We start from the raw sequence: 10543 nt of genomic DNA, 5'->3' as shown, positions 1-10543 counted from the left end.
GCCCCGGGCCGACGCGGCTTCGCACCCCGCCGGCGGCTCTTCACGGCAAAAGACCACCCAGCTCGTCTGAGCGACAATATAATTCTGTTTATTTTCTTTGAACGCACTGCTGGTTAAAACTGCCAGACAGATTTCAGAACATTTCCCTCAACCAAACATCCTGGGGGAAATTAAAAAACAAAACAGCTACCATGTACCAAAAATAAAATACCCCCCCTTCCACCCTCCCCCCCACCCCGGTCTTTGCAGAGCCAATGCAATCAGAAATAGTCATCTGTGCTTTTCACCCAGGGCCCAAGTTCGATGCAAAACTAAAACAAAACAAAGTCACTGCAAGTTGTTATAACACAAAGCAATGGACAGTTAAAAAAAAAAAAATCCTCCTTCCAAACCCCGTGTACTGGAGACGAGTACCGACGGAGACCTCTCCCTGGCGCGAGCGGGCAGCCGCCGCGGGACGGGGATCTTGCCGTCCCCGGCTTCGCTCTCGCCCGCTCCACGGCTTCAAGCYACGCTTTGCCTCTCGCCTTGAAATCTCCATCACACGGCCTCTTGAGCGGAGACCTTCGGTGTTTGCAAAAGATTATTCACGTTTTCTGATCAGCCAGCACTGTTTGTAGGAGGGAGGAAAGCACTTTTTTTTTCTTCTCTCCTCAATAAAGCACTTTTTGGAAAAAATAAATCAAAACCTATCAATAACCTGCAATAGTGTCCCACCGCTCAGCCTGGGGACAGTGCTGCCTCGGCCCTCCCCCTCCCACATCTTCCCCCCAATCTCCAAAAATAGTATTTAATATACAGCAATAAACTCTGAGCAAGCCAGAGTCCCGGAAGACATGGACCTGCTTTCCCCCGCCCCGYGCAGCCCAGCACCGCTTCCGCACGGTCGCTCCCGGGAACGAACCGCCAGGGCTCCGGGCCGAACCGCGGAGCGGCGCGGGGACGCAGCACGGAGGCCCGCTCCGCGTCGCCACGCTCGGCAGCGCTCACGGCCCCGGCCCGGCGCCGCCTTTGCGCCTTCGAGGGCGCCTGGCGGAGCCCGTTCGGGACCAGCCGGCGAGGACGGGCTGGCGGAGCCAGGCCGACGGAAGGAGCATCCCCGAATCGCGCGACGCTCCGGCATTTCTTGAGCACGGTAGGTTGGTAAATCAGCTCGGCGCTGGCCCTGCTCCCGTTTCCGTCGCGCTCCCAGCACAGATCCTTCCCTCCCATGCTGCGGACAGCATGCTTGAGCTGTCTGAAGCACTTGGTACGTCTGCCCGAATCCATCTCGCATCGAGGGCTGAGGCTGCTCTGCTGGTCCTCTCCTCCTGCTCCTCTCCACCACAAAGGCCCGTCCAGCCCAGACTGCCACCAGCAAGACACGTCCCTGGCTGCCACTGTCCCACTTCCACCCAAGGGAAGGCCGAGGCACAAGGCACAGGTCGCTGCTCCCTACTCAGACCCTGCCAGAGCAGGGGATGCCCTTGGGTGCTGATTTGGGGCGGCAGGACCCATGGCCAGACCTGCTCTTCACACACAAGCTCCACGCACCAGAAGCCAGCTGTGACTCACCCGTCTGAGGCGCGCAGACAAGCGGGAACCAGGCTGTCTGGAAGGCCTCCATCCTGCCTGCAGGAGATCCCGGGGAGCCCAGACCTGAAGAAGCTCTTCCAGTTCTTCTACCCCCTGTTACTCTTTCTTTCCGTTGACCTCCAGGGCTGGAACCCAAGGTACYGGCATGCAGTTATGTGCTTCAACTGGGACCTCCAGAGCAGGCATCAAGGGAGAGGGAGGCAGTCCCCAGGTGACCCCAGGCAGGGAAGGCCTGTCCCTGGGAGAGGAAACCTCAGAAGCTCCCTGAAGAAAGCAGCTTCTTCAAACGGACTTTTACTCAAAGCCCAACATAAAGGCACCAAAAAAAGACGGGAATTTATTTGGCTTTCTGCTCATTGCCACCTGGGATTCCCAAAAGGGTCAGAGCTGTTGTTCCAGTCTCACACAGAGAGGAAAACAGAAGGCCTGGCTTAAAGGTATGAAAGTTGAGGATAAAAACCRTAAGGGACAACTGCCAGCTGCATGCCTGCATCCCCGGGACAGCACGGAGGGCCTGAAGAGGAGGAATGAAAACAGGCATTGCAACCAYGGCACTGGGGCTACAGCCAGGCCCAGAACATCTCCCCCCGTGAGGAGCTTCGTTAAGATTGCCTTATTTGCAACTACTTCAAGAATCGAGCTGGGGCCTGTCCTGACGCAGCTGCCCACACTGCTGCGCAGGGACACGCACACTCAACCTGCCTGCTGCTGGCGGGAAGCAGCAAAGCACCAGCACGCTTGTTCTCACCTAGTCTCAATCAAGCGCCCTCTCGGCCACTCRCTCGCACAGCCGTGGTGGAAAGGTACAGCCAGCTCGCACTTCTCCCCCCGGGCAGGGCCGGGCAGCCCGTAACACGCGCCCGACCGGCGTGCAGAGATGACAAAGGCGAGCCGAGCAAGCACGCACACCGTGCCCACGGAGGTGCTGCCCAGGTGGTCATCTCCACCATCCTCCCCGTGTTCCCATACTGCGCCACTTGACGGCCTCTTCTGAGCCAAACCTGACAGGGAGACGGACCAAAGCAAACTGCTCACAGCACGGTAACAGGGTCAGGAAACCTCACCGGCACCTAAAGAGCTAATGCCAGCCTTGCAGTAGTGACAAAGATGGACAAACCAGAGCCAGAACAACTAAACTGAAGCAATCAAGGCTGAAAGATTCCTCCTCCCTATTCTTACTCAAATGTGACAAACTCCTTCGAACCGTAACTGGAACACAGCAGTCCAAGCACTGCCCAGCTTTGCCTTAGGCTGCCRATGACACAAAACGGGCATCCTGGCTGCCAGCAGAGGCAAGGACAAGCTACCCCAGAAGACCTGTCTCCAGCTCATGCAGGCCTAGGCACTGGCCCTTTTCCCATGCTATGCAGGGCACAGAGCTCACTGGTAAGTGAGCCACAAAAGATGAGTGAGTCCCTGCTTCAAGGATGCGCAAAGAAAATACAAGCCAGAAGGCCTGGAGAACAGCTCCTTATGGAGAAGCCTGCTTTCACGCCCAGGTTCTTTGCCTAACAAATTAGGGCAGTTYATGTGTCTCCAACCCGATTAAGATCTGAATGCCTCTGTGATCCAGTYGGAGCAATTCAACAAAAGCTGAGGAGTCTATTCAGGCACCGCCACCAAATAAACAGAGCTTGCATTAAAGGGTTTTCAGAGTCCTAGGATTTTAACCAGAGCTAGAAGATGAAACAGAGAACTTCAGGCATACTGCCTTTTCCTCCTAAGGTTTGCTCTTAAGATCTGCCCTTTGCGAAAACCTGCCTTCTCCCCCTAGTATGGTCGGGCACCCTCTTGCTTCTCCCAAACTGCAGCTGTTACTACAGCCACACTTCCTCTACTTGTGCAATGAATAAGTTGTAAGATCCCACTGCTTGTTTTTCAGCTCATAGACACAGRATCAGGGTCAGGCCCAAAGCAGTGATGCATGCAGTCAGAAAGATGAGGTTCAGCTCTGCTGCTGCAGGAACCAGTGCTGTGACAGCTCCCCAAGCTCCTGTCCTGGAGCTCGTAGGCCAAAAACATCTCACACCTTGAGGTTTAGGAGAAAGCAATGGCTTCAGTTGCTTGACCCAGCAGAGCAGACAGGCTWCTCCTCAAATTCTGCTGATCTTTCTCAGCTTGAGGAAAGGCTAAGGACTGAGCCACTGCAGGGCATCAAACCCAAGAACCACTACAAGGAAAACTCAKGTCCAAGGAAGAGCAGCAGAAGCAAGGACACTGCTCAGTGCCACTGTGCCCTGTGAAGAGAGTATTTATGAGAGGGAGGTAACACGAAGTAAAACGAGCTCTGCACCTAGGCCCAGAGATCACTGAGATCGAAGCTGACCCGACCAGTCACAGCGAGGAGCAACCCCACTAACTAGGCTGGATGCCTTTCATATCCGGAGAGCGTCTCTGGGGAGCAGGATGGCAGGGCAGCTCCCAGGGCTGCAGGTCAAGATCAGWAGGTGCAGCAAGGGCTTTTGCTCTGCTGCTCGGGCTCCATCAGGCAGGCACAGGCTCTGCATGTGCAAACAGAAGCCTCTAGCAGAAACAACCCTGGTGGACAGCAGGTGACCTGGCTCACCAGCCTGTCACCAGGCAACCAGGGAAACCAATGAACCTCGTCTCAAGTATCCTGTTCACGTCCAGATCTCTGGAGGGCAAACAAAACCACCTTGTTCTCTAGTACCAAATGCTGGACATCTGCCCCTTCACCCAGCACCCTGATATGTAAAAACCTATGCTAACTGAAGATACTAACCATCTCCACTGCATTTCCCACYGCTGCAGGCAGGCCTGGTCTGTACAACAGGGGATGAGTGCTCACAGAGAGCATTTGCAGGTGTGCTCCACTCTGTCCTACAGCACAGGTCAGTCACAGTCATGGAGGGGCTGAACCACTAGAAAGCTTGAGGAACAAGACCAGAACCTCCTTTCTAGTTCATCTAGTTCTCAGCTTCTTCCAAAGGAGAGGTCATTTGCTAGAAAGGGCAAGACAAGGAACTGGCCTTAAAAATGAACCTTTGAAAATAAAAAGATTAAAGGGAATAAAAGCCATAATCAATACAGAAAATAAGTGCATCCTGAACAGACGCCAACAGAACACCAGCCTCTTGCAGGCTACAGCAGAGTCCCTCTGCAATGGATCAACTGTTACAATTGTCAGACTAGAAAAGTCTCTCCCAACTGGTGCAGCAAATCAGGCCAGATAAATCCCTCTGTTCCTGGCGCAGCTTGCACTCTTAGGAGGGGAACTTCTTCGCAGAGGCCGAGTGGCGAGTTGGAGTCTTGGTATCTTTATGCAGGCGAGTACCATACGTTGTGTTGCACACACTCAGGGAGATGTTGAAGAGCCAACCTCTGTTCTTCAGTCGTTAGTCACTCARTGGCACCCCAACATTTCCACGCTCCTGAACAAGTTGTGCACCTAGGCCTGGTTTTAAGGGCTGCTTCCCTGCTTAGGGACATTACTCCACCCAGTAAAGGCAGAGATCTTGCAGCACATGGCTTTCTCTCAGTGTGGGACACGGCCCGGGACTGCTAGCATCAGCTTCCAACAGCCCAGTACGCAGACAGCCAGGACTCAGTTTACTCTTGAATGCCCCAGGGAGGATTGGAGGCTGCACGTAGTGCGAAGGGGAAGGTGAGGGCCTCACTGCTTGCTGGCAGGGGGAAGGTAAGCTCCCTCTTACCTATATCTGCTATTCATTCCAAGTGAATCACCTTTTTTTTTTTTTCTTCTCTTCCTTAAATTATGAACAACATGGAGAAATTGAAAGCAACCGTGTTTGGTCCAATTCCTTCCCTCCCAGCCCCGGTGCTGATGCTCGGTGGGGCTTGCTCTCACAATCGGCAGAGGCAGAAGAGGGTAGGAATGAAGACACCAAAGGCCACCAATATAGGGAACATGAGGCTGCTGTTGTCTGAGGCATAGGGGTTTGGTGTGCGTGGGCCTGACTGAACCCGGTTCTTATTTGCCTGTTTTTTAACACTGGAGCCATCATCATATTCATCTTCATCATCATCTTCCTCTTTTTTCTCCAGACCAGGGTGAGGCTGCAGCTTCGGAACATCTATTGGACAAGACAAAAAGCTGTGAGGAGGCAGAATACAACCCRGAACACAACTCGAGACACTCCCTTCCCCTCTCCTCAACCCACCAGACACACCAGGAGCAGTGACACCGCTTTGCCACTACTTCCAGAGAACCCTAGGAAGTAGGGGCATCCTCCCTCACAGAGGCTCAAGCCACTTTCCTCTGTGACAAGAGCATATGAAGACCACTGGATCTTCAAAGACCAAAGAGAAAGGACATCTCTGCCCCACCCACCTCTCACACTGGAGAGGTTACAGCACAAAAGGCCACCTGTAGCATATACAAACATCCCAGTTGCTCAGGGAGATCCAGTCAAGCGCACAAACAACCCTTCCCACAGATACTCCTGCCTCACACCGCACTCCTCAACCTCGGATCTCAGTGACATGCTCCAGCCTCACTCGGACCCAGGCCTGGAATCTGAAGTACAGGTCCCCACTCRGCAAGCTACCACCCTCCATCAGGCCACGGGCCAGATCTTCAGCAGCATGTGGCAASCCCTGACTACTAGGAAAGCAAACCGACCGTTCAGTTAGAGAGGGGCCCTAAACCTCCTTGGTTCTGGAGTTAGAGGGGCTTCAACTTCAGCAGAGATTTGCACAGAGGGTGATGGAAGAGCAAGGACTGCTGGTATTCCCCACAGAGCATATCCATGGCCATTCAGAGGAACAGATGTCAGGGGAGAGGGAGAGCAAAACAAAACCCACTGCCTTGTCCTCAGAGCTAAGGAGGCAAGACAAAGCTCCAGGTAAGAAACACCACACTACTAGCTAAAAGACTTCCATAAATTGCTTCTCTGCAGGGCTGTCACCAACAYCTATTAGCCAGAGGGAATTTACCTGTAACTATATACAGCTAAGGCTGACAGCATGTTCTCTTCTCTACCCTATATGCAGAAAGATGTGAACGAAATCCACTTATTCCAAAATGAGGCAGTTCTGCACCCTTAGAGAAATGGGAAGATACTACACACCTATCACAGTCTGTAACTGCCTCCTGCAGGGGACTTGCTGAGAGAGAACCAGTTTTGGCAGAGGTGGGTCAGCAAGAACTATGATCTCATGGTCTGAGAAGCAATAGGCGGCTCTCCAAAGGGAAAGAGCTGCCTGGCTCAAAAACTGCACTCACCTTCCACTGTTCCTTGCAGGATGTATAGGGCACAGATTTTCGGATTATCATAGTAGCCCTAGAGAAAGGGAAGAAGGGAGTCAGCGCTGCAGCGTGAGGTAACAAATATTCTCCCCATCTACTATCACCTCTCCCCCCCCCCGAGTAGGGCCACATCTCACAGCTGGAAGGGAAGGGGGGAAAAAGGGAATATTAGGGCTCTGTGCAGCAAAGGCTGGTTACCTTTACAAACTCAATGTGGAGCTTCCCTGTGAACGTGGAGACCTCTCCCTGGACGCTCAGTTTCCCTTTTTTGATACTCATGGGAATGATCTCATCGTGAGCTGTGCTGTGTCCAACTCTGTCAAAAATGTCCAAGTCCTTCACCACTACGTGGCCATTCAAGCGCACATCAAACACCTTCAGGGCAGAAGAAATGACAGAGTGTCAGAACAAATTCAGGCACGCAACTGTTGAAAGGGGAACAGAACAGGAAAGGTCCGTACTTGTTAGGCACTCAAGAAGGTATTGTATGTCCCACCACACATCCTCCACTCCCTTGARTGGGAGTCAGAGGCCAAGAACAAGCAGTTAAAGACACTAAAGCATTAACACTGCTTTCAAACACCCCGGAATCTACCTCCTACTTTTAACATAATCCCCACCTCTGCTGTTCAGGCCTGAGGACAGCAGGGTTTTGTTCTTGCTAATTCATACTTTTCTTTCTCAGCTTTCTACAACTAGCTGAGTATCTGCTCCCACCAGCCCAGGGTGGCTGTGGCACATCTCACCTAGAGAGCTAGGCGATTTACAACGAGCAACCTGCAACAGAGCACAGAACAGGAAACAACCTGGTGAAGCCACTGGCAGGTTATAGGGTTTGAAGGAAGTAAAATGCTGAGCTGCTAACCACATCTGTGAATTCTGAGTGAAAGTCCTCCTCAAGGCTGCCGTGACTCAGGCTGCGCTCAGCACCTGGGGAATCCCAGCAGAACCACATGAAGAAAGAGGAGCCAAAAGGTGCCTCATCCCTTCAGTTTAATCTGAGACTGCTTTTTGCAGTCGGTAACCGTTTAGTTCGGTAAACTAGCCCCACCAGTTCTGCTCCTTGAAATATTTCTCTGGCAGAAGGCAGTACAGCACTTAGGGCTCAAAGCAACTCATTTTGTGGTGAGAAAGCCAGATYGAGACACACACCACTTTTCTCTCAATTTATCAGAGGGCTTTGAGTTCTTTGTGCTTCTACCTCTGTACAGGGATTTCAAAGGTGGGCAAGGAYCATTTACCTCTAAAGTGCTCTAATGAGAGTTGAATTTAACTCTGCACTCTCAAGATCAGTTTGAACCAGCAAAGGGCTTTATTACTTTTTTTTTTTTAAGGTTGGTTTGAATAAATCATTTAACCAGATCACTTCCCTGATTCCAACTGTGCAGCACCTCCTCTACCACAGGGATGCAGCAGAGGCAGGAACAAGCAGAGAGGAACAAATGCAAAACCACTTYTTCTCGAAGACAGCACAACTTAAATGGATCATAAAACTCTGGCGTCAGTTATGTTTAGCTGCATGCATTTGCTTGAGAACGCTCCTTTGCGGTGCAGTTCTCCAGGCCAAATGTATATCTGGAACATGGAAGAGTATTCCATTTCAGAGCACCCTCCTGGTAAAGTTCTAGGGATGAGGTTAATCTTTCATACCTTACTTCACCCCTTTCTCCAGGACAAACCACAGCATGCAAGGCAGCAGAAGCAACCTAAACATGCCCAATCTTAGYCAGAAACTCACATTAGAGAAAAAGGTAAGTCTCACTGGCATGAAGCTGCTGCTTACCTTCTGCTGAGACTGTGCAAAATAGACCTCGGCAAACTTCAAAACCAACACGTAGTCACCCTCCTCTTTGATGGGAACTTCATAGCCAAAGGTCTCCTCGTTGTAACGCTCAGTCTGGTACAGAATCTGGTCTTCTGCGTTGGACCTCAGGATCGGCAGCTTCATGCCGTAGTCAGAAGCTGAGTTTCAACCATAAAACAGTGGGAGGAAAAAATTAATGAGACACACAGAAGAGATGTTTTCCATACTCTTAAGCACTTCACTCCCTAGGTGGCCACAGCACTTGCTGCCCTAGTCAGACTCGTCTCCCCTCCATGCTCCGACCAGGATGCACTACTAGAGCRAGAACAGAGGTAGCCGAAACCCCAGAACCTAGGTCATATGGAGAAACATGTCTGGACCTGCTGCAGTCTGAGAGACGGTAAACCCACTCACACCATTTCAAAAGGAAGATCTTGTTTCACAGACAGGGCACAGAGCCAAAGGACTTGGCCATAAAATCCTGCTTCGAAGAAGAAAAGCATCTAGAATATTTTTACAACATTTTAAAGTTACAAACACTGCAGCACACAAACAAAACACAGTAAGTTTAGGACTGGTTCACCTCATCCRTGCAACAAATCTGGATTAGAAGTCAATGGCATCAGGCTTTAGATACTTGCCCTCTCCAAGTCAAAACCTGGGTGATGGCAGAAGGGCAAAAAGCATTAGAGAGCTCTTACAAAACCCTGTCTTCTCATCACAGCCACACAATACCCATCACCTTGAAGACATGAAGAAGGAAGCACGAGGATACACACACAAGGGTTTCAAGAGCACCACCAGCTGCAGCTTCACAGCCTGAACATCACTGCCACCCAGCTGAAAAGGGCACTTCTGAGCAGCCCGCAAAGGAACATTCCCAAACGGGCCAACACCTGACAAAACAACCAATCATAAAGTTTGCTTCTCCTAGTTCAGAGGTGAAATAGTGAGTGACAGCAGCTCTCAAAACACCTTAATCTGAATCTGTATTTTATACTGTGTCAGGGCGACTGTACAAACACAAACCAGCGCACGCCTCAGGAGCTCAGAGCCACGCAATGTCCCACCAGAGCAGGCAAGACTGCAGGCAGCGTCTGCGCACCGGCACTTCACTCAGCAGACGCTGACCCAGACTTCAAGTTCTCTGCTGACACTTGCCATTTCCACTCCCATTTCCATGGGAACAGACACTGCATTGGCCAAGACAAAGCAAGCAAGAGCTACTGCCCCRGTGCATATTGCAAAAGAGAGCGCCAATGCAAACGAGCAAGAGGAAATTAATGCCAGTTCTTAAGTCTCCTGTTACACACACAGCTACTCAGGCAGGCTTACACCAGCTTTTCTTCACCAATCCAACCAGGGCACAAAGGCTGGAGAGTCTAACCAACAAAAACATGGGTGAAAATGCTGACCTCTCCTCTCCCTCCCACCCCTAACAGGTATTTTCGATGTGCTCAGAAGTAGCTCACCAAGCAGCGCACATCTTAGCGGCGATTCAAATATTATGGTTGGCACCTGGCTATTCTCTAATGGCCACCAGCACATTCTGTCCTTCGGGGCACAGCACCTGGGCTGAGGCTTGGAAAAAGAAAGTTTTCATTTGCCAGCGGCAGCACAGCCCAGAAGCGCCACCCCAGGCCCCTTCCTCGCAGGCCGCCACGCGTTTCTGCTGCGGCCGTTACGCGGCCGTTACGCGCCCGTCCGCGGCCGCGAGCGAGCCAGAGCGACGGTGCAATGAAGAGCCGCCGCGGGGCGGCAGCCGGGCGCCCCGGGCCCCCGCAGCACGCGGCTCCTCCGCGCAGCTCGGAGCCGCTCCGGGCCGCGCGGACGCTCCGCTCGAAGCCGCGCAGGGACGGGACGGTCCTGCGGGGGACGCGGCCGGGCGGCTCTCCGCGCGGGTGTGGAGCGACGGAGCCCCGGGCTACCGCGAG

General features: G+C 52.3%; 2 protein-coding genes across 2 annotated transcripts in view; both read right to left on the bottom strand.

Moving 5' to 3' along the window:
- Positions 1-1269, bottom strand: part of UNC119B (unc-119 lipid binding chaperone B) — an 8103-nt gene extending 6834 nt beyond the window's left edge. The window contains exon 1 of the mRNA XM_085326124.1: positions 885-1269. Coding sequence (XP_085182250.1) covers positions 885-1269 — 385 coding nt within the window. The remainder of the gene's footprint in view (positions 1-884) is intronic.
- Positions 1270-1886: 617 nt separating this feature from the next.
- On the bottom strand, positions 1887-8798 carry MLEC (malectin). The gene is made up of 4 exons (XM_085326201.1): positions 8589-8798; positions 7004-7180; positions 6782-6839; positions 1887-5630 (listed from the first exon to the last, which is right to left on the bottom strand). The coding sequence occupies exons 1-4, from the start codon at positions 8751-8753 to the stop codon at positions 5401-5403; spliced, it is 630 nt and encodes a 209-aa protein (XP_085182327.1). The 5' UTR covers positions 8754-8798; the 3' UTR covers positions 1887-5400.
- Positions 8799-10543: the final 1745 nt, after the last annotated feature.

Source organism: Rhea americana, unplaced genomic scaffold (assembly GCF_003343005.1).
Source record: "Rhea americana isolate MKP2758 unplaced genomic scaffold, rheAme1 scaffold_128, whole genome shotgun sequence".
Classification (NCBI taxonomy): domain Eukaryota; kingdom Metazoa; phylum Chordata; class Aves; order Rheiformes; family Rheidae; genus Rhea; species Rhea americana.
Note: the sequence above shows the minus strand (reverse complement) of the source record. Positions and strands in the feature narration are given on the sequence as shown.

Coding starts and splice junctions, on each gene's coding strand:
- MLEC (XM_085326201.1), bottom strand. CDS start 8,753: ATGAAGCTGCCGATCCTGAGGTCCAACGCAGAAGACCAGATTCTGTAC. Junction 6,840..7,003: donor TCCACATTGAGTTTGTAAAG/GTAACCAGCCTT, acceptor CCCTTTCTCTAG/GGCTACTATGATAATCCGAA. Junction 5,631..6,781: donor CCTGCAAGGAACAGTGGAAG/GTGAGTGCAGTT, acceptor CTTGTCCAATAG/ATGTTCCGAAGCTGCAGCCT.